At 40.3% G+C, this 22,869-nt stretch overlaps 1 protein-coding gene across 1 annotated transcript; it reads right to left on the minus strand.

Annotated features, from left to right (window-relative positions):
* Positions 1-3,054: 3,054 nt before the first annotated feature.
* Positions 3,055-22,505, minus strand: SGPP1 (sphingosine-1-phosphate phosphatase 1). Its single transcript, XM_053980861.1, has 3 exons — positions 21,746-22,505; positions 11,408-11,497; positions 3,055-9,176 (listed from the first exon to the last, which is right to left on the minus strand). The coding sequence occupies exons 1-3, from the start codon at positions 22,337-22,339 to the stop codon at positions 8,625-8,627; spliced, it is 1,236 nt and encodes a 411-aa protein (XP_053836836.1). The 5' UTR covers positions 22,340-22,505; the 3' UTR covers positions 3,055-8,624.
* Positions 22,506-22,869: the final 364 nt, after the last annotated feature.

Below are 22,869 nucleotides of genomic sequence, written 5' to 3' on the forward strand. Positions count from 1 at the left end.
CATCAAATACCTTCTGTTCATTGTTCACGTGGTAAAAACAGCTGCAAGATCAACTGGAATGCCAGTTTCCAGCCACGGATTTGGTGCCCAGTACTCCCAGACAAGAACAGCTGTATTAACAGAAAATACCATTTTTTGGACAGCACACCAATGCTGCTGAGTCACAGGTACCATGGGGAGGGATGCAGCTGTGAAGTTTATCACAGGAATTGCAGGGCAGATGCTCCAGAGATCACTTGGAACTCTTTGACAGTTACTTTACAGACATAAAAAGGTATTTTGAGAAAGGAATCTTTAAGATCCCCACCTTAAAAGAAACCAAAATCTAAACAAATCTGAGTTTCAGTGTCATGTACTATAGGTTAGAGGAACTCAAACAGCAAATTGTCTAGAATGAGAATTTTTTTTTTTTTTTTTCTGTGTGTTTGCATCTACCTAATATGCCAAGGTTATTTTTGTGGCAGTGTAGTTTGGCTTGCAACTTTTTCAGTATAAGGATTTGTAATCAGCTCGTATGTGCATAGAGACAAAGTGTTACATACCAGGGATCAGTGAACACGACTCCATCAGCAGATCCCTGCAGCTGAAGTAGCAGAAGTTAATGTGGTTTGCTGGAGAAAGGGGTTTATTTTTAACATCTTTAAAATGTACAGCTCATTGGTTTCACTTGCCAGTTCTCCTCTGTTGGAGATAAGGGGGAGGGGGGAGCTTGCAAACCTCTCTCTGGCACTTTTTGGCATTTTTATCTGCAGAACTTGCCAAAATGTACAAGTGAGGCAAATTTATTGTGACTGATGATAATCAGGTTTTAGGATTCACTGAAGGCACTTCAATGCTTAATTGCCACTTAGTGCTGAATAAGCATTTAATAAACCAAAATCAAGGGCTGATTAAATTATATACTCTAATTACATAGTACAATAAAAAGAAGTTTTGATTGCAAAGTCAAGTTGTTGGGTAAGGACACCATTTTTAGAGGTCAGCTCAGAGTTAGCAGTGCCTGACTTCACATAACCTAAACTAATTTCCTTCATCCTGCAGCAACAGAGCTGTGTCTTTCATCTCTTTGCTACAGCAATTCTTAATTTTAATAATGCTGCTGTTGGTAGTGTTGAAACAGTGCTCACAGTTTCTCATACCTGCACAGGGTGCCAGGTTAAGGTTTTATATTGGATCCTGCTGAAAGCAAAAACCTGGGCCATGCACTGAGGGCTCTTCCTCAGCCTCCCTGTTTCCTGTAACTGTCCCTAAGAGGCTGAGGGGATGTTTTAGGCACATTCAGGTAGGAAAACAAACTGCAGATACGTATTTCTGTTTTCCTGGTCATCCTCACTACCTGAACAGGCCTGCTAGGGGTGTACATATTGAAATTTGATTTTTTTTGTTGGCCATTTTGTTAGTGGCAAGAATTCCAGATTCCTCCCTGAAGCGGAAAGATCAAGCTGGGCACTAAAGCTGAGCCTTCCTTCCACCTGAGGGGTGGCAGAGGGAACACCAAAAGTGCACAGTTCACCCAATGCATGCTCAGTTTCTTCTGTACTTGTACAGAGGCAAAACAGTGGAGCCAAGCTTGAGCCATTTCCCTTCGTGCTGGCTGTTCCCAGGAACCTCAGACAACCCTCCCACGTGTGGCATTCCTGCATGCAGAAGGCATGCATTATAAAGCAGCTCAGATCTGCTGCTTACTGCCTTTTGGGAGGGGCAATTTCTTGAGAAGGAACATTTGTCAGATTCCACAGGCTGTACAGGTTTTTGTTGGGAGGGTACCATCTTATTTTTGCTTCAGCATCTGATCTCCTTACCCCATCTGAGATAGGCTGGGGTGACACCGAGATCCCTTACAGAAGGCTGGTCCCCAAAAGCCCAAGCTCAGCACTAGGCCACTGTATCAGATGTGTATTCCAGAACTCTTGATCCTAGAACATGGTGTTTGCATAACTGCTGAAGTGTCTTGTATATAAATTCTAAAATAGTCTTTTTTTTTTGCACTGACAAGAAAGAAAACTCGGCAACCAGAGGTTTAAAGAAGGTGCCCAAACAGGCCACTAAGTGTGAAGAGCCAACCTGGCCCGAAGCATTTATTATTTTTCTCTCAACTGTACATTAGTGAGGTTAGTCAGCCCAAAGTCTAGACACAATACTAACATTGACACAGGGCCAGTGCATCAGGAAAGAACCGAACTGCTGCTGCAAGGCAAGCACAGTGCAGTGCTAATTACCATCATTGGGAAATCACTCCTGAGTGCCAGAGATGTTGACTCTGTGCTTTTACCACTGTCTTAAAGAGATTAGCAACTTTTCCACCTTCAAATCTTTTTAAAAATGATCAGAGAAAGCATTATATCCCATAAACATCACATCAGATAAAATATTCTCACTTTTAAAAGCTGGAAGTATCAATTTGAGTAAAAGCTTTATTTAATTTAGTTTCAGCATCTGCAGCTGATGCACTGCAGTCCACAGCAATAACCACTAAGCAATCAGGAGCCATTACAGCATGAATAATGCTGCAAACAGTAAATCACCAAAACCAAATTAAAGTACCTGCTGCATACATTGAAGAAGGGAAACAGCATCCCTGAATTTCCAGTTCAAAAATCTTTGCAAGTTAGTAGAAATCTGGGTCATCGTGTTCTGAAATTTAATCATTCTATACGTGGCAAACATGATTACATCCCTTTGCCTAACAGCATGAGGTAAGCAATTGCAAAGGAATTCTTCATTACAGGCATTATTTTGGCAATATTCCCAAGGCAGTTGCAGATTTGATTAGCCACCAGGACTGAACTTTCTACAGCAGGAATTCCCACCCACATATGGCTACTGGCATACCAGGAGAGATGAAAAAACATGCTGGGTTAAATATTTCAAGGTAATTTTTCAACTGACACGGAAGCAGAATGTACTTTCTGCTTACGTTTGTTAAGCTACTGCATCAGCCTTACACCTATAAGGGGAAAAGAACTTTCAGAAAACAAACTTTGAGGTTTGAATCCATCCACAAACTCCAGTCTTCTCCCTGAGCACTGGAAGGAATAAAGACAGTAACACAACTGAATCCAACAGGAGTTTATTACCCACGCATTGCAGGTGAAGTTAGACACTTCAGTTACCAGTCAATATAAGCTTAAGTATTAATTGACAACTCAGAAAGTGTACAATGAGTACAAAATCATTACCAAGAGTAAAACAAAGTGCTGATGTATTAACTTTTAAAACATCAGTTGTACACTATTATACAGCAAACATTATATGATCCTCAATTAACTTGGGGCTCGCATCTCAGTTGTTTTGGGTTTTTTAAAATCAAGTTCTCCAAGTGGTTGAGAGACTGGGTTAGAACTGCATTATTTCCCAGAAGGCTACTAACATACAGCCTTACCTTATACAGACAATGCTGGTTTGTATTTTATCATCTTCCTTTTATCAGGGAATGCAGTAAACAGGAAAAAATATCTATACATAAAAAAGTTAAACTCCAATACACAATATTTATATATATATAAATGTATCTATATTGTACTACAGATTTCATATAAATCAAGTGTAGGCCAAATTTTGGCTTAATTTTTAAGTGCATTAAGTTTAATACAAAATCCCCCTCAGACTCTACTCTTACTGTTCCCATTACTTGCTCCTTAACTGATCTTTTTCAGTTTTGATACTTTCGTCATCTAGAATTGTCTTAAGAGCTAATTTCCAAATCAGTAATATCACTCTTATCTTTCCTTACATTTCCTAACAAAAATAAACTTGTGGGAAAACAGTGACTAACAAAATTCTCCATCTTGATGGGAATTATTTACATTTACTAGTCAGTATCTTTAAGTTACTGTTATCCCATGTACCCTCTCTTCTCCTTTGATCCTACAGGAACAGTTACTGGTCATATACTGCAAGCACACCCTGCTTTCCTTCCTTTTCTTACAAGGCCTCTTACCAACATGCAAATAATTTCTGGTGCGGAATAGAGTGCAAAGAATTTTTTTCTAATGCATGGCTAAATTTGCTACAAAACCAGCATGTGATACTTGCTTTTTAGAGAACACCTAAAGTGCTTTATCCTCTCTGCCACAGAATATTACATTTTGTTTCCAAATTCGGCTTTCATTGCCTTTCTTCAGTATTGCAAGAACAACGTTAATGACCCAAATAATCTATCAATTTGACAAATATATTATTTGCACTAAATTTTAAAACAGGCTTATATGTTTTTTTTCTGAAACAAAAGGCCACTTAAGCTTTCCTGTAGAATAGTCTGGCAAGAAGTCATTCAGCTTCCTCCCACAAAAAAGTTAAGTTTCCTCCAAGTTGTTTGTAGAATACAGAAATAAATGATATAACCAACAAACATTCCACTTTAGACCAAAGAACCATTCAAGAATCAATTACAGTAAGTTGAGTCACAATACCCCAAGAAACCATTTCTCCTCTCATTTTAATATCTACTGACTTTATTCTGGGGTCTCTTCATTCACAGAATTATGGTACACAGGGGGAGTGTTAGAAATGTGCAGCCAGTTCCACCTACAGAGATCGGGCTTCCAAGTTGAGCCCTTTAGCAATCTTGTAAAAGCAGGGCTAAGTGTGATTTTAACAAGGAAAATCACCCAAAAGCAAGGCTATCACATTTAGAAGCTGAGTCACTTCACACCCACTGAGCCTGCTCACAGTCATCACGGACTTGCCCTTCAGGCTTCATTCTCAGTGTCGTGTGGAAGGAACCAAGTGCTGTAAAGTTAGCAGGAGTTTGACAGCAATGCTCCTTCATACCATTGAATTATTAAATATCTTCTGTAATGTGTGTCAAAACTGGATTTTTTAATTGAGAAAGCAAATACTGAAACAGAAACAACTTTTTGCACAACAGATGTATTTACTTACAGCATGCAAGGATTTGTTTTTATATATTTTTGCAGCTAACAACCCTTAATTATTTACAAGTTCAAAATTACAATCTTCACATAAGTAGCAATTGCTTACAGAAGTTCTGGACACTCTCTCAGAAATAAGCAAAAAATGGAGTAAAAAATACTGGGAGCAGTAATTTAAAACAAAAGCAAAGGAAAACATATTAGCTTCTAATATCCAGACAATTTAACACTGTTCTGGTAAGAAAAAAATAAAACAAAAGCCACATATCACATTTGGAGATGCCATTTTAAAAGAAATGCATCTTTCTGTTTGGTTTTTCTTTCCAGGAGAAATGCTGTGCATAACCTTAAAAAAAATCCAAATAAATAAACAAAACCCAACTCCCTCTGGTTTGCCAATTTACTTTCAAGTTGCTCCTCCACCTCCTGCTCAGAGACCCAACAGCTTCACAGGTGATCACAAGGAGAAAGCAAAAGCAATGTTTTTTTATAAACATGAAACATTTTTCCAAAATAACAGATTCTAAAACTCACCCAAGATGCACATGTCAGTTCTGAGTGAGAGCCAGACCAGAAAAAATCCTGCTCCTATGTTTAAGGCAGTCTTAGACTAATTTGCATCTCTTCAGCCTCTTGGAAAACAGAATTTGGTGTCAAATTGCTCTCTACCTGCCTGTTGGTTTTTAGGTTTATTTCATACAATAATTTAAAAACGCAAATTTAGCCTGCAGCTTTTTGTAATAAATGTGCATTTATACCTGGTTCTATGAAGTATTATTTCTCTCTGGGACTGAGGGAGTTCACTAGCAGGATGTTTTTGTACCACGTCATAAAGGGTTTCAAGCATATTTCCTTCTGGAAAGACATTTGACTATCTCCTTAAAGCTGTGTTAACTTTATTTATAAAGAATTTGGTACCAGCTGGTGCTCACACTAGAAACATTTTTCATGTTCAACTCTAAGAATAGATTAGGGCAAAGAAAGTGCTCCAGTTTTACCTGCTGCTTTGTTATGCCCAATTCCAAGGAATCTTAGCTTATTAGTAAACAAAGTTATACAACAATACAAATACTTTGCTTGGATTTTTAAGCATTTGCATGTCTGTAATTCTTTATCCTCTAAAGGTATTCATATTGCATGACATTTTGTGCTAACTGCCCTCTTGAGCCTAACCCCTTATAAAAGATGAAAATAGAACAGTAGAACTTTTTCTCATGTAAACTTCTTCTCATGAAGTAGTTGCTGAAGGTGCTGTATAAACATTCTGATGGACATTTCTGGGGTAGTGGTACATGGAACATGACATTTTGAACTTACTCAATGTAATGTATAAAAATATAAAAAATACATTTATGACAGTAGAATAAGCTACAGTGCAATTTTCCTTAGCCTGCTGAAAGCTCTGTGTGATCTTTTTCACCCCTTCCAGATTCTCTACAGTACATCTCATGTTCCATTAATACTACAAGAGAGCAAGCACAGCTAGAAGATACAGCTTTAATTATGCTCCTTATGATGTAAACTTGAAGTTTCTAAAAGTCCAATATGTACCTTAAAAAATTAGTTTTGCTTGCTTACCTTTTCTGTGCTAGAATTTAAACATTTTTTGCTATAAACTGTAAAGCTAGGATATTTTAGGAGAATATGCCCTAAATTTCAGAGAAAGTTATCCTATTATTTTTAACAGTCCTCAGACTAATTAAATATAATTGAAACTACACCACTTGCTTAGGGCTTTAAGCATAAGGCATTTTGTGTACATTCCCCCAGCTGTTTATTTAATGGCTATCTTGGTGTGTGAAGCCAAATCAGTGAAAATCCCACTCTCAAAACCCCAGAAACCAATTTACCTTTTCTGCATTGAACTGCAAAAGAGGAACAGACACAAAAATCAAATCCAGAAACACACACTGAAACAAGCTCACCATTTTCAACTGGGTAAGGTCTTTTCAGCTATGGAAGTTGTTTAACACACTCTCAGGTCTGAATACCTCAGTTTGAATACATTCATAGCAGTGCATTCAGGATGCACGGCAGAAATGCACCAGAAAAGTTGAGTTCTTCACATCATCCAGTGCCAGAGTACCATAAACCTCATGTGCTTCACAGAAAGTGAAGTTAACTTTGTCAATCTACATTATTAACAGCTTGGAGATATCATCTCCCAACACAAAAAAACCTTCTAAAACCAAATACTGCTTACAGAAAATGTAGGCTTTGTATTCTATCTAATCACCATATTTCCCAACCAAATGATGCTTTTCCTGAAAAACAAGTACAATACAAAATTACTTAAATTTGTGTCTGCTCAGACACTAAGACAGCGCTTCCTGCAGTAACTGTTCATGACATGGAAAGAACAGATCAGGCAACACATGAACAAGACAAAATGAACAGAAAAAAGGCACATGAAATTACACCTGAAGGGAAAAGGATCATGAAAAGCTCAAAAGCACATAATAAAATCCTACCAAATTTAGAGATCACAAACTGCTCATGCATTGACCATACTGTCTTGAGTGCTCACAAACTGTCAATCAGAATGATTACAAGATTACTTTAATTGTTACGTTGTCTTATAACTATCTAAATTGGGTAAAAGTGATTACCACCTTTAAATACAGTATGTTAATGCATAAAAATACGGATTTTTCTAGAATAAGTATTATATTTTCTAACCAAATACCTAAAAGCAGTGGTCCTTCTAGATTAGTTTGGAATAATAAGCGAAGCCCATTTCTTTGCAGAATGGGGTGCTTTTATTGTTTATATGTTTAAATAATTAATTTTGAATATCCATCCACTGTATAAACAATCTCCAGAAAAATATATCCTCTTGCAGTAACTTACAATACACATTAAAAATACTTACAAAAGGAACTATTGTTCATTTACAATATCTTGAGCTCAAGGACACAATTCCTGGGTCATTTCATTTATGCAATTTTGATCAGGAAAAAATGAACATTCTAGTTAACTTGGACCATGTCAGCAACATGGACAATTAACATTTTTTTAATATCTGCCTAATTACGTAGGATTTTCCAGAAAATTAGGCATTTTTACATCACAGTATATATGGCATTTCTTAATTTAGCAACAGAAAGGCACAGTTATTAAACCATAAAATACAGTACCTGAATTATATATACTCTAGTGATATCTACCAATGCTAATCCAGACATTTTTCTCTGCAAAGGGGGCTAAAGAAAAAGGCTTTTGTTTGTTTATTTAGAAAAATTCAACCTCATTAAAGTTTGGTCCATTAAAAATACCTATTAGTTGAAGTACCTTGAAGCAGAACTTCAGGAAAGAACAGAAAAAAAGCAAATGTAACAGTTTATGGTCCAACAACTTGAATTAATTACTGTGAAATGGCAAACAGATCAAGAATGGGGCCTTCTGATTAGCTGTCAGACACACCTGCTGAAGTGTCACTGTATACAGGCACAGCCTGGCAGCCATCCCAGATACATTCACTGCATCACACACACACAGACTTGGTTACAGCAATAAGTCCAAAAAACAGCATTTACAGAGGTCAGCACTTCTCCTGGACTGATGCTTGACTGCTGGCCCTAAACCTTCCCCAGAGATGTGCAAAGCCCTTTAAATGCTTCACTTGTTTTGTATTGCTGTTAATCGGAAGACCCTGCTAAAGCCAAGCTGGCTGGCCTCCCTTAGCAAACTAGTGCACCTCTTCAAAAAGCAACTAGCTCAGTTCTCCCTACTCAAAGTGCTCAAACTGCATCAGGAAAGACCAATGAAATGGAAGAGGCAAGGAACAATAAACATGAGGGAGAAGCCAACCATTCCATAGGTAATATAGCGATAGGGCAGCTCGACCTCCATGCGCTGCCTGGCCCTCCGCACGTCGGCGTGCGGGATGCGGAACATTTTACACGCCAGCGGAATCGTGGCTTTTTTCATGGCCACTTTTGTTAGCAACAGAACGATGACTCCGATCAGCAAGCGCATTATGGCTTTTCCAAACGCAGTCACGGTGAGGGAGGACAGAGACAAAGGCAAGGTGTGGGGAGGAGGATCCAGCTGCAGACCCAGGATGTAGTTGACGTGAGAGCCACAGGCCACGCCGGCACCGCAGCCCAGGATCTGAGCGGTGTCACCTCGCGACGTGCTCCACGTGTCCAGGGTGAAAGAGAAGATGCCCAGGGCCAAATGGAGACTGATGATAATTAAGGGTGCGTATTTGTAAGTTAAGTTGAAGTTGTCAATCAGGTCCACAACTGGATGGAAGACAACCAGGATAAGAATAGCATACAGAAATCCAGCAATAACATCCTGTTGAAGAGAAAGATGTGGTTTCAGTGTAGTATCTATTTAAAACAAAAGCCCTCAAGTTATATTAGCAATAATACAAGCCTAGCTGCTGTAGTGTTAAAAGCAACTTACAGATTCCCATCTTTTACCTTTTACAGGATTCAATCTTTCTTATGTTAAACATAAGGTAAGGAATTGCATTTGATCACCTATTAACAAATCACCTGCATCCTGACCAGATCATGAAACAAAGTTATGATCAGAGGATCCTTCAGTGAAGTTGCAGGTCTGGCCTTTTAAGTAACACCTGCTGCAAAAGGGCAAGGGGTGATGGTTTTAAATTAAAAAAGGGGAGATTCAGACTGGACAGAAGGAAGACATTTTTTCCAATGAGCATGATGAGGCACTGGTGCAGGCTGTTCAGAGAGGTGGTGGATGCCCTGTCTCTGGAAGCATTCAAGGTCAGGTCGGACAAGGCTCTGAGCAACCTGTTCTGGTTGAAGATGTCCCAGCTTATTGCAGGGGGGTAGGACTAGATGATCTTTAAAGGTCTCTTCCAACCCAAAACTATTCTGTGATTCTTCTATGATTTTTCTGCTGGCAACACTGGTCCCTGCCCAGGGCCAGGGCATTCCAACCTACAGTCAGCACAAATCCAGCCCAGCTAAATATGTTCTGCCAACTTAAGTTTGCTGAAACAGCTCAACAGTGGCTCTGAGGGCCTGGGTGCCAACACACCCAACACTGGCAGCAGCAGCAGCAGCTGGTGCAGCAGTCAAGGACCACTGCAGTCAGGCACTAGAGCAGCTTCAACTTTCCACTCCAGCTTCAGAATTAACAATGCTGGAAGAATGGGAACTGTTTCCAAATATTAAAGGAGAGGAAGAGATAACCTCTGTGGCTTCCTAACTGATTTTCAGTTTTACTATTATTTTTAAAGGTCTTTTCTTAATGAAAACATTACCCAATGATTTTTTTACTTCAACATTAAATTTCAGTTAACTGTTTACTGATCACTGAGTTGCATGGAATTCTCTGCTACTTTTGTCACCTTCAATTGTTAAAGAATTTGTGTAATCCAAGCACTACAAAGTGGCCTGCCTTTATTTTCATGCTTTTGAGCCAGGAGGTGGGACTTCAATCACCAGAGTTTGTATTGCTCCAGCTTCAATTAATAATTTTTATTTGCTTCCACTAACTGAAAGCTTGATAAAAGCTCTAGAAATTTTGACTGATATAAACTTGTTCATTTCAGAAGCAACAAAAAAAACCTTTCTGCTCTATTTGCCACCTACTCCCCCCAAACTCAGGCAGTGTGGTTGATGTACATTGCAGGCACCACATGGTGAACTGTATTCCCTCAAACTCTGCAGAGGATTCAGATGTGAAACTGCAAAAAGCCCTGTCTGCTTGCTCACTGTTTGTGGCACAACTTTGTTCTATGACATTTTGTGTCAGCTGAACTATCAGTCCATCACATCATCTTTGACAGAGTGGTTTTAGATTGGAAAGCCTCCTAACTACTGATGCACAAATGTCATTTAGTTTTTCTAAGCTGCCTTATTTTCCCATCTCCTTTTACACTGTGCTCATCTACCAGCTTTTCTACTCCCTACCAGGCTTACCCTTTTCTGTCTGCTAGCTCTTCTTCAAAAACATCTTCACCCACCCTCATAAGTGTTCTTGCATTGCAATTTCCACTTTGTGGTGTTCTTGTTTTCTCATTTCTACATTGCATACATTTGTATTTCAGTTTGGGGAGTTTTAATAAATAAGTTTGTTTTTCAAAGATGACAACTTTGTTACCTGGTTTTAGAAACTCTGGTAAACAAAACTCTAGCATGTAGAGTGGCACTCCAAAATGCACATGATTGAGCAGCTGATGTGGAATGAATTTTAACAGCCACTTTCTAATTCTGCAAAATGATTTCTACTCTTTAGAGGAAAATTTACTCTACACTCTAGAGCAGTCATCAATTTCTGCACTAAAAAATGACATTAAACACCTGTTAAGTTTCAACTGTGGACTGAATTTATAAAAGACAAGTATAAGTTTAGCATGAAAGCCACTTTTAGCTATTTTATCAATTTCTATGTTGAAGAAATGTAAGTCTTCTGTTTCTGTATGGTAGGACATTACAAAAATACATCTGTATATAATTATTGCACTGTAAAACCTTCAATGTGATGTGAGTTTATTAAATCAGAACAGGATTAAAACAGAAGTTCAGTAGTAGATTAGATTTTCTTACCAAAATTGAATGCATTCCCATATAAATTCGACTACAGCAAACCAAAGAACACCAGCAGAATGCCAGGATCAGTCCAAACACAAGGGGATACTGGTAGGGAAGAAAAATGCAGAAACCATATTAGAATTTGAAATAAATAAACAAACAAAAAAATATCACTCTATGAACATTCTATAATTAATTCCAATTAATGCCACTGATTTTTACCCTTTTCCTTGCCCTACCCTCCACAGGCCTAGAGAGCACCTTTTCATAAAGAAATTGCTAAGTCAAACTTTCAGTCTTCCCCATCTTCTTTGCATTCAGGATATATGAATTTCAGTGCTTTGACCAGACTTATTCAAAGCAGTAAGAAATGTCTCAACCTCTGCAGCAGTTGTCTTGCCATGCTCTGATATCCCAAACTGACCACATGGGCAGAGACAAGTGTGTTGAATTGTGCAACAGCTTTACCCTGGGTGAAGCAGCTCCATCACCTACTTGTATTGTTAGCAATTACACCTACTTGTATTGTTAGCAATTACACCTACTTGTATTGTTAGCAATTACCCAGGCAGAATCGAGTGGTTTCACTTTCTGCCCTGAAAAGGAGGAACTCAAAACAAAATTATAAAGAAATTCAATTCCTTCCTCAATTCTTTGTTTTAAGGCTTCTGCAGTTGTTGACTTAATCTGTGGGCATCAGCATGAAACTCCTAAAACAGTAATCTTTTTTGTTCTCTCCAAACCCACATAAGTTTCTTCCTACAAGCCACATTTGTTAAACAAAAATCATCGAATAATTACTTCCAATTCTTTTTGCCTTCTCACTTTTTTTTTTTTATTAATAAGGACTATTTACCAGGAAGAAATAAAATACTTTGCTTTAATAAGCACATATCATGTTGGAAAACATAGTTTCTTAACTCTCTCAGGTTTTGGATAAAACTATGCTAATTTACATATTACAGCACAGTAAGAAATACTTTCCCCACTATTGCAAAATGTCGTACAAGACAGGATACACCTTCCTTTTTTGCCACTATTCTATAAAAGACGCAGTCGCAAGATAAAACGGCAAGTTTCAAAAATTGTTTCTCTTTCTACATGTTCAATGTAAACAGGCAGCCTATATGTACTCAAACCTAGGAATAAAATCTACAGGCAGTTTTCTTGCCCTTTCCCTTGTTCCTTTTATAGGTAACCTGAAGTGTAGATTATCCAACAAATTCGAGAAAATCTTTAAAATTACTGGAGGAAGCTCTGTGTCCTCTGTGAAGGCCACTTAACAGATTGTAAAGTTCCAAAATCAGTCTTTCTGTAAAAGGCTTGAGACAGGATTATCATTCTTCTGCATTTTTCCAGCCTTCCCTGAATTCTCAACTCCAGGACCATGTTGGTATGAGAAACCTAAAATAACGTTCTCAAATTAAGAGAAAATCAGAAGCTTACATTTCATATAAGAAGCAGGTTTCACATTAAACTAAACTGTAAACACCCAGCTCATGCTTGCGTTCCATCTAGATTAAACTATTTCCTGTAGCATTTGTCTTTGCTTCTATCACATTCATCTACAAACTGGATCTAAACAGAACCATGTACTTGTAACTCATTTCTGACTGGAGTGATGAAGCAACAAACTCAGTTTCCTGCCTTTCAGAACTCTACTAATCCCGGGCAATGCACCAGTGACTCTGTCACACCCACACATTACTGCAGAGTTATCAGATACCAACATTGCTACAGCAGCCACAAAAGCAGCCCTTTTGGTACCTTACAAGTGCAGCCACATCCCTCTGCCCCATTGTGCTTCCCCCTTTGCCACTGATCTCAGGGCAGAAGGAATACTGCCTGCAGCAGCCACACACCCTCCCTGCGCGGTGCTGCTCCACTCGCCAGCCCTCGCACAAGACTCCCCCAGCAGAAGTGCTCAGTGTGCAGGGACAGCTGTACCCTGCGGCCGCTGAAGCAAAGAGCAGCTTTGAGTTTCAAACTCTTTGGCCATCACTTGAAAGTCTATGTCCATCCTTGTCTCCTCACACACATCTTTTGTGCTTTCAGAGCCCAAACAGCGATAAGGGTTTTCTTTAATAAAGACTTGTCTTGTTTCTGCAGTACCTGACAGAAAGAGGCTGGAGCTTTAGCTGGAAGATGCATGAAGTGCCAGGCTCAGCAGGGCTCAGCACCTGCTCATGACACTGCAGGTAAGAGGTTGGGGTTGGGGGAGGGAAGAGGTTAAAGCAGCTAAACAGCAAAATCCTGAGAACAAGGAGTATGAAGGAAATAGTTAGGTGAGAAATCTGGTTTTAAGAGTCCTGAGCAGGTGATGGTAAACAGCAGGCAGACTACAATAATTCTGAAAATGAAAGAAGAAATGCTTGCTGTCAGGGAACTCAGAGGGGAGGGGTGTTTGAGTAAGAAACTCCAGCTCTGAAGAATGTTTTGGAAAGATTATTTGGCTCTGTCGTATCTCACTCTAATTCTTAACAAATAGCCCTTAAACCATCTGAGAACACAGGCTAGTTCTGTAGCAAAACATAGTAGAATAGCTTGAACATCTTCAACTAGAACAAGTTGCTCAGAGCCCCATCCAACCAGGCCCTGAATGTTTCCAGGGATGGGGCATCCACCTCCTCTCTGGGCAACCTGTGCCAGTGTTTCACCAGCTACAAAACTTCTTCCCTGCATCTGAGCTGAATTAACCCTTGTTCAGTTTAGAACCATCACCCCTTCTCCTATCACAAGAGGCTCACAGGAATCGCTCCCATCTCTCTTACAGGCACCTTTTAAGTACTGTTCATAAATAAAGCACAACACCCTGTGTCCTCCTCAGCCTGTTTTAACTCCTACCTTTTAAAGCAGCCACTGGGTTCAAGAATTCCCAGAACACCAAACTGGTAGCACCTGCTTAAAATCTGCCCTGAGGTGGTGAGACAAGCATGTATTTGGTCCTCACACGCAGGGATAAGTGCACAAGGTGACTAAAGGAGAATATCAGCATTCCCACACACCTCTGAGCTCAGCAGCATGCCAAGTCACACCACCAACAGGGACATCATCTGGATCCTTGTAAAAAAAGCTGATGCCATAAACTTATTTCCAAACTGTTGCCTGCAAGGCTGAGGTACCAGCAAGCCTTATAAAAAATACTGTTTTATAAAAATGGATTTCAAAAATCTCTACTCCAAACCATAAATAAATAGTCAAAGAAAGGAAAAAAACAGCTTGTACTAGGTTTTCTGCTTAAAACAGGCACATTTTATGAAAGAGTAATGAGAAAATTTGAATATAAACTTATATCAAGTGTTCAGGGAAGAAAGTCATAAGCACTTTTTATTATGTTGACTCAGGTCTCTACTTAAATGAGAGATATTAAGCAAGACAGCTGAATTCCAGCAGTTATAGTCCCATGGTTCCTGGCATGCCAGATCAGACCTACAGAGGCACAAAGGACAAAAGATCACAAGTTTACTTCTACCCTCTTCTCCAATTCACTGTTGGTTTTACTCATTTGGGCATCAGAAGGCAGACTGGCATCACATGTCCTTCCAGGTGAGGGTGTGGAGGGCTGTCAGAGATCACAGCTGGGAGAGGTAGACATAGAAACCAGGTTTCATTCTCTCACCTTGTTCTTTTTAATAAAAGAATTGATGTATTATCATTATGGACCACACCTGGTGTCACTTTCAGTCAGATGTTCAGGAGCAGCCCATTTTGGACACAAAGATCTCAAACCCTGTCTCCATGCCTTCATTTCAGACCATCTCATGTATATCCTCAAAAACTCCTTATGCCTCCCCATAGCCAATATGCCACCTCAACAATTTTGAGTGGTTTTTTTTAACTGCATACTGCTTTCTTTTTATAAATTAAAAAAAAAAAACACAAACCAATAAGTATGTTATTTAAAAAATAATTTTTAAAAGGTGTATTGATTTCTTAACTTCACTTATTAAGGTAATGCTAGGGATAAAGCTGACTGAATAAACTACTCATTGTGTTTCAGACCCCAATTTTGTTCCCATATCCAGAATCTTGCATTAATCGAAGAAATTGAATTGAATTCATATTTGTAAAACAGCAGTGAAAATACTCTCAGTAAGTCTTTGAGAACTTTATGTCATATGTTTTTAAAACAAAACTCCCATCCTATAGAAAATTCCACTACATCCTCCAAAATAGGTTTGCAAACTTCTGACTGGACTACACACAAAACCCTCCCCTATCCTCCTCCTGCTCCTTGATCTTTCTGCCAAGAGTCTTAATAACATAACCATTGTTTAAAAATGCTTATAAGGAAACAATCTGTCCTAAAAGCTTTGACCTAGGTCAGAAAATTCCTTCTTTCATAAGGGAACATTATTAAAAGACTCCAAATACTCACTTTACCTTTTTGAAGCACATTCTGCACCAGAGAAGTTTCCAGTACCCACAAATGATTCCAAAGTAACTTTCTAATATTTTCAGAGTTCTACAGTATTCAACAATCTTTTTTTAATCATATCATAACTCAGAAATTCAACTTGAGTTTGAGACAATTATTTTGGGGAAAACTTCACTGAAAGAATCCAAGCAGAACTTGCAGTACCTGACTTTTAATAAGATATTTGGGCCATGTACTGGCAATAGCCATATGAAAAGCTATAATCAATGTTTATGGGAATGGCTCCAGCACCCTGGCTGGACAGATGAGTTCAAAAAGCACAGCATAAAAATGATTTTGTGAAGGGAGCAGAAGAAAAGGGAGGACTGTTCGAAAAGAGAGACCACCAATCAGTCATTTTAGGAAAAATAAACAACTTTTTCTTTCAAAATAGGCCAGGTGGTAAATACCACTGGTTAAGCTACATTTATCAATTATTTTCTCCTTTCCTGCACTGACCATCATTAATACCAAGAGATATAAAAACCTCAGTGTTGCATGTCACTACAAGAACCTCTTTTTAAAATTCCAGATAAACTTTTCAATGCCAGTCCTGAAGAAGTTAAAACATTTAATTTTCTGCTACACCTAATCTGAAAAGAAATTAAGGAGTAACAATAGGAATTAGCTTGTTATTTCTTTTCATTGCAGTCATTAAAAAAACAATCCCTCTCAGAACACAGCTAGCAAGAATCACTTATGGCTTGCTCTGTTTATGCCCCAGTAACTAAAACTACATTTTTTCTGCAAAATAATGTTTTCTCAGTTTAATCAGCACACCCTATTTGAAAGAACAAGGAGTGCTTTACATGTGTACAATGCACCAAGAAAAAAGAAGTTGCTTGAGAAATATTTCATTTGAATACCTTTTCATCAAAAACTCTATATCCAACTTTAGAGCATTTGTTTTTACATGTTTTCCCCCAAGACCATTTAAATTAATTAAAGATTCGCTTAGGCAAAACTGAAAAATACATTTAATGACAATCAACACAGTCTAATGAGACAGGCTGTTGTATTCCTCTGGCAGAGATTCCCTACAGACATTTGTCAGAACTGGCTGTGCTCTTTTCAAACTTTTAAGAAGACCTCCAACAAACAACTTTTTTCAGTTTCCTTCACAAACAAACTACAGGCATTAATATGGCCTATGGAAGACCTTTTATCTCAGACACACAAGACAAGGCCAGTGCTGACCCTCCAAATTCCCATCTCTCTCTCTCATTGTGTGGGTAATTCTGTGTTTTCAGATCATCCCTTCAGCTGTGCTTCCCATGTCAGAAGAGTTTTTGTTTGACTGTTAAAGAAATATGTGCAAGAAGACCAATTAGACAAGCATGCACACATCTCTTTGCCAATGTTTCTTCTCAACATTTTAGTGTCTTAGCCAAAGGCCCATTTGGGCTCCTCTGAGAGGTGATGTGTCTCTTTCTGAAGGGACTGCACTTGCTCCTGCACACAGACTTTGTATGTAAGAGAAGGTTTTCTGTGTGTAGCTTCAAGTTTATCACCACATCAATCTTACTGAAAATGCGAGCCTTTCACCAAGGACAGACATTTAAAACAAGGGTGTGCCCCTTTCTGCAAAATTCTCAGTACAGCTCTGTTGTGATTAGGCTGTTTATTCATCCCCAGTAACCAATTATTCCCTATTTCCAGTGGGGATCAGAGAGTTTAGCCTTTTGAAATGAAAGAGCAGGCAGACAATTCTAGAGGTAATCTTCAATAGGGGTCAGTCAGAACCACAAAGTGATGCAGAGCTCCCTGAAATCCCAACACAGATCCTGTCAAACCCATCTCTAATTACATTCACCAGCCTTGGCTGATAAAAGTCACAGTGCAGATCAAAGATTTCTGGAAGGGAGTTTCACGTGGTATCACATAAGAGTCTTATACAACCGGTACCACAGAGAGTCAAAAGAGCACTGAGTAAATGAAGCCTGTAAATGAAAACTCCATCAGAGAGGCCATTGGAGAATAGATGCACCTACTGCAGGTTCAGCAGGGGTGTTTATCCAGGTCACCATTAGCAGCAGCAGGGTGGAAAGGCAGCCACTGATGACAGGCTTTGCATATCAAACGTCGCCAGGCACGTACCCAGGGAGGACAAGGCTGTCGTGTTCAGCACCACAAGCTGCCTCAGAAGGTAAATCAGCGTTGGTTAATATGGTTAAAGGCCTGCTACTCATCAGCCCAGGCTCTGGGCTCCTGCTGAGTATCAACTGAAGTTTGCTCGGTGGCTACAGTGAGAGTCAGCAGTTCCTCACTGAGCTCGTTAATGCAGAGCTCAGGAAGGAGTGCAAACCCATCATTTCCTAATGCAGACAGCCACTGCTACAGCCAGGCTGCATCCTGAGGAACCCTGGGAGAGAAGCAAATTTTCTATATCCCCTGGCTGATATTTATTTTTTTCTCCTCAAAATAAGCCAGCAGAGTTCTGACACATTCAGGTACCATCCCAACTCAAGGACCATTTCTAATAAAATACATCTTGGTATCTATCTGAAGTCAGCAGTTCAATGTAATCAACCAGAATATAAAAAAAAAAACTTTTTCCAGGAGTCTCAGCCTGAGCCTTTGGAGATTTTATGGATAATTAGCAGTTCACACAATCTCTTCGTCATCCCATCTGGGACATGATATAAGCCAGCCTGGCTCAAACTGTCACAACTTTAAAGAAAGCAAGTTTTCCCCAATTTGATAAAGGTTGCTTTTTCCTACATCATATAAAGATCTATAACCACACTGTTTTTTAAATGTTTGCCCTCCTCTTTCAAAGACAGGGGTGGGGGGGGTGGAAATCAACATTTATAACACTCCCAAAATCTCATGAGTCTTTGACATGAGATTTATATTTCATGGTTACTGAAGTATCATTGAAATAAATGGTTTTCCCTGCAGAAATGTAACATATTAAATAAATAAATGAACATGGATTATGCAAGTAGAATCAAAAGTTTCAGGCAAGCTCTCATAATACAAGAAGAAACTGAAAAATTTGGATATAATGTACAGAACAGTTAGCTACTATGAAAGTTATCCTAATGTGTAACTCACTTCTGTCTGGAAGACAGTTTCATTGAATATTCCCTATGCTCAAAGCCTCTAATTGTGATAATTTGCCAAAACCATCTTTAAAATACATTATCTCTGAAAATATTTTACTTGAACAATAGAACTATTACATTTATAGAAAGTATTTTAATTTTATAGTCAAAAATCCTTTTGAATACTATGTAAAAATAATTTTAACAGGATTGCTTAAATGCATTGAAAAATTAAAAGCACAAGTCAACAGGTTAAGAAAAAACCCTACTGCAATCCAAACGTGTTTTTAAATGGACAATCTGGGCCACACCTAGAAAAATAGGAGCACATTTTCTCTGTTCTCTATTTTCTTCAAGAAAAAGACTGAAATAGATTGTGTTTGATAGAAAAGAATTATCACACAATAGTAGGAAGTCATAGATCACTGAAAGCAAACTGCAAATAAGCTACACAAGAGATTCCCTCCTCACTGGTGTAACATCTTTTAGAGCAAGAGGAGCTTTCTTTGGTTTAGTATAAACTTCAAAGTGACAAACTCAAAGCTGCCTGCATTCCAGAGTAAAAGTCTCTGCAGAGAGTTACACCTCTATCTGCCTCAATTAATCCTCAGCCTTGTTCCACTGTGATCTGCTGAACCAACATTCCCAAAATATTGTCTCACCACAATCAGGCTCTGTGTAAGGCTTCTTGACACTAAAAATATACAGAAAGAGATTGCCAAAGGTTTAAATCCAGCAACCTGCCCCTACTGGTAAATTTGTAGAATTTAGTAAAAATAATATTAAAATCTCTTTTATCTTTAATAAAGAACTTCCAAGAACTTCTGAGGTCAGTCTTTTTTAACACCATTTCCAGAAAAACACTATTTTCCGTGACAAAAAGATGTCACATAGGTTCTACTCCAACAGAAGTAAAACAGGGAGAACAGAAGAAGTGTCAGATGAAAGGTTAATAAAAAGACTCCTGACATGCCATTAGTTAATTATCGATTAATTTATGGAAATAATTTAAAAATCAGAAGGGATTTTTTTTTACATGAGTATTTTGAAATGACAGAAGTTGGTTTCACAGAGGTCTTTTATTTATACTCGTTTTATAAAAAAAAGGATTTGAAATCAAGACTCAAAACACTTTGCTTCTGCATTTCTTAAGCACAGTCCTACACCAGCGACAAGGCTGAATGTTTATGATTTCTTAACATGCATTCACGGTAAATATGTTTAGTCAATTAGCAGAGTGTTTCACAGACTGCAGAGGCAGATCGAACTCGGTTCATTGACAAAAACACAATTTCACACCCTGTTTGCTGCTCCTCTAAAGGCCATCGAGACGGGTTCTCCTCTGCACACATGACATCAGTCTGTGCAAAGCTGATCGACTGGTACTGCTAAATGAGCTTTCCCACATGCAAAGAAGTACAAATCCAGTTTTTTCTTCCAACTGACACCAGCCCTACACATCTAACAAGCAATGATCAAACATACAGATTTTGGTTATTTAATAAAAACAACTTTGAAATTAAGCATCTCAGTGGCAAAACTTCAAATATTTATTTTAAACACTCACAAAACACTACATTTTATATACATATATATATATATATATATATATATATATATATATATATGTAATTATTATGCCTGCATAACTCCAGCAGATAATACTTCACCTTCTCCTAGCAAATATGAATCCCTAGGAGCTTCCTTTTAGGCACATGCATTCACCTTGCAGAAATAGATACATAATCTTTCGTTAGAGAGGCCAAATAAAATCTCTAACCCTTAATCATCTCATTCCTTTCAGTCACCCATCCTAGATGCTGAGATAGAGCCACAAAGTGTCAGGCAGCGGCAGCAGACAAATGGTGATTGTTACCAGTAACTGGGAAGACAAGAGTTAAGCCCAGCACAAAGCTTAGAATCAGAGTTAGTTTTCTCTACCGACATGACTTATATCCAACTTAAACCAGGCAGGTATTACAGTAAGGATTAGTAAACATTAACAACTTAAGAGCCTGATTACTGCTTAACTTCTTAAAACGCTGCACTGGACATTTACCTGGGAAAGCCTTCTCTCAGCTACCGCTGAAAGTGGCGCCGTGATTTAGAGAGCTGGATGTGCTTTCTTTGGAGCTGCTGCTGTTGCCATACTTCCAGCAGCCAGCGCCAAAGCACATGCCACTGCTTGCGTAAACCAGACGATCCAACAGTGTTATTCTAACTTATCTATTGACCCCAAGTGCAGTAGCCAGATTTTAGAGATTCTGCTGAATGAAGGTGATGAAAATATCATAGATTACCAGTTCCTGCTAATTAGGAACACACTGATAGATTGTAGAACCTCCTGAAAGTACAAATACCAGAATCATTTCCAGCTTGTGGTTAATGAAAATAAAATCGTTAAGGAAAAGGCTAAAGCTACAACTCAGTGACGCTACAAAGTGACTCGAAGCAAAGAAGGATCAACAAGAAGCCCTTTAGTTACTGGCTCTCCACTAAATTCTCACTCTGTAAAACCAAATGCTTGTAAAAACACTGGATGCTTATCCAAACTTTGCGCAAATGGACAAGCTGGAAAAAACCTCTCATCGGAACAAAACGCAGATTGTTATCGCGAACTTTTCACGCGTGCTGAGCTAATCCTCAAAACCAGCACAACTTCCATTCACAATACAGAATTAGTAGAACACTTCTCGTTATCTGAGCACTCGTTTAAATCACAGGATAAAAAAAAAAATTAAGAGCGAGGCAAGGAAAAAAGGTACGAATCTCACGTTTTCCCAACCAAACTCAGCCACCTCCCCTCCTGAGGAGAAATGAGGTCTGCCACATCCTTACAGCCCGGGGCTGGAAAGCGCACGGATGAGGACACGGAGGTCTGAGCATTACCTGCCAGCGGCCGTAGCTGAGCAGCAGGAGCGCCAGGGGGATGGCGGTGCCCGACATGGCGTGGGTGGAGGGCATGCTGTACTCGGAGTTGTAGAAGACCTCCAGCTTCACCACGGGCGGCGAGGCAGGACGCGGCCAGCGGATCACATCCTTGGTGCACTGGCCCAGGTACATCACCCACACCCAGATGATGATGAGCCTCCGGCCCAGCCAGGCGTCCACATTCCAGATGCAGAAAGGGAAAAAGAGGATGTAGAAGAGCTCGTTGCCCAGCTCCGTGCCCAGGCTGAACAGATAGTAGAGGAAGCGGCTGCGAGTGGCGAACTCCTGGCTGCCGTCCTCCTCCTCCGTCAGCGAGTTTCGGCGCGGCCTCCTCCTCCAGCGCCGCGGGGTTCCCGCCGCGCCGGGCACGGCCCCGTTCCCACTGGGATGCTCCTGCTCGCCCGCGGGGCCACCGTTCGCCACCGGCCCCCGCTGCTCCGCGCCGGCCCAGCCCGAGGGCCCCTCCACCCCGCAGAGCCGCTGGAACGCGGCCACTTTCCGCGGGTCCTGCAGGTGGGCGGCCAGCCGGGCCAGGCGCTGGCCGAGAGACATAGCGGCGGGACCGGGGGCGGGCTGAGGGCGGCGGGGGACTTCGTCTGAGGGCCGGAGAGAGGAACGGAGGCTCCGCGTTATAGGAAAGCCGCTCTCTGAAGAGAAACCCGCTGGAAGGCGAGGCGCCGCGGATACCGCGGGACTCCCCTCGCCTCACCCGCTCCCTCCCGCCGCTCGCTCCCTCACGCCCTCCCCGCTCGCTCCCTCCCTCACGCCCGCGCCGGCCCCGCCCCGCTCCACCGCGCCTGCGCGCAGCCCCCACCCCGCGGGAAACGTCCTTGGCGGCGCGGATTGGCCGCGGCTCTCTCTCGGTCCCGCCCCCACGGGCGGCGCAGCCAATCGGAGCTCGGCGCTGCGCGAGGCGGTGCGCGGCGTGAGGCGGCCTCGAGCGTGAGGGGCAGAGGCTGCGGAGGGCGGCCCGCGGGGTCGTTCGGGTGCTGCGGCGGAGCCTCCTTCTCCTCCTTCTCCTCCTTCTCCTCCTTCTCCTCCTTCGTCTTCGTTATAGAAACACCGAACCAGTTGCGGTGGAA

This window comes from Vidua macroura, chromosome 6 (assembly GCF_024509145.1).
Source record: "Vidua macroura isolate BioBank_ID:100142 chromosome 6, ASM2450914v1, whole genome shotgun sequence".
NCBI lineage: Eukaryota > Metazoa > Chordata > Aves > Passeriformes > Viduidae > Vidua > Vidua macroura.

Excerpts from the sequence above, each read along its gene's own strand:
- SGPP1 (XM_053980861.1), bottom strand. The coding sequence starts at position 22,339 with ATGTCTCTCGGCCAGCGCCTGGCCCGGCTGGCCGCCCACCTGCAGGAC. Across the intron at positions 11,498-21,745 it reads TCAGCTACGGCCGCTGGCAG|TATCCCCTTGTGTTTGGACT; the intron begins GTAATGCTCAGA and ends CTTCCCTACCAG. Across the intron at positions 9,177-11,407 it reads TGGGAATGCATTCAATTTTG|GATGTTATTGCTGGATTTCT; the intron begins GTAAGAAAATCT and ends TCTCTTCAACAG.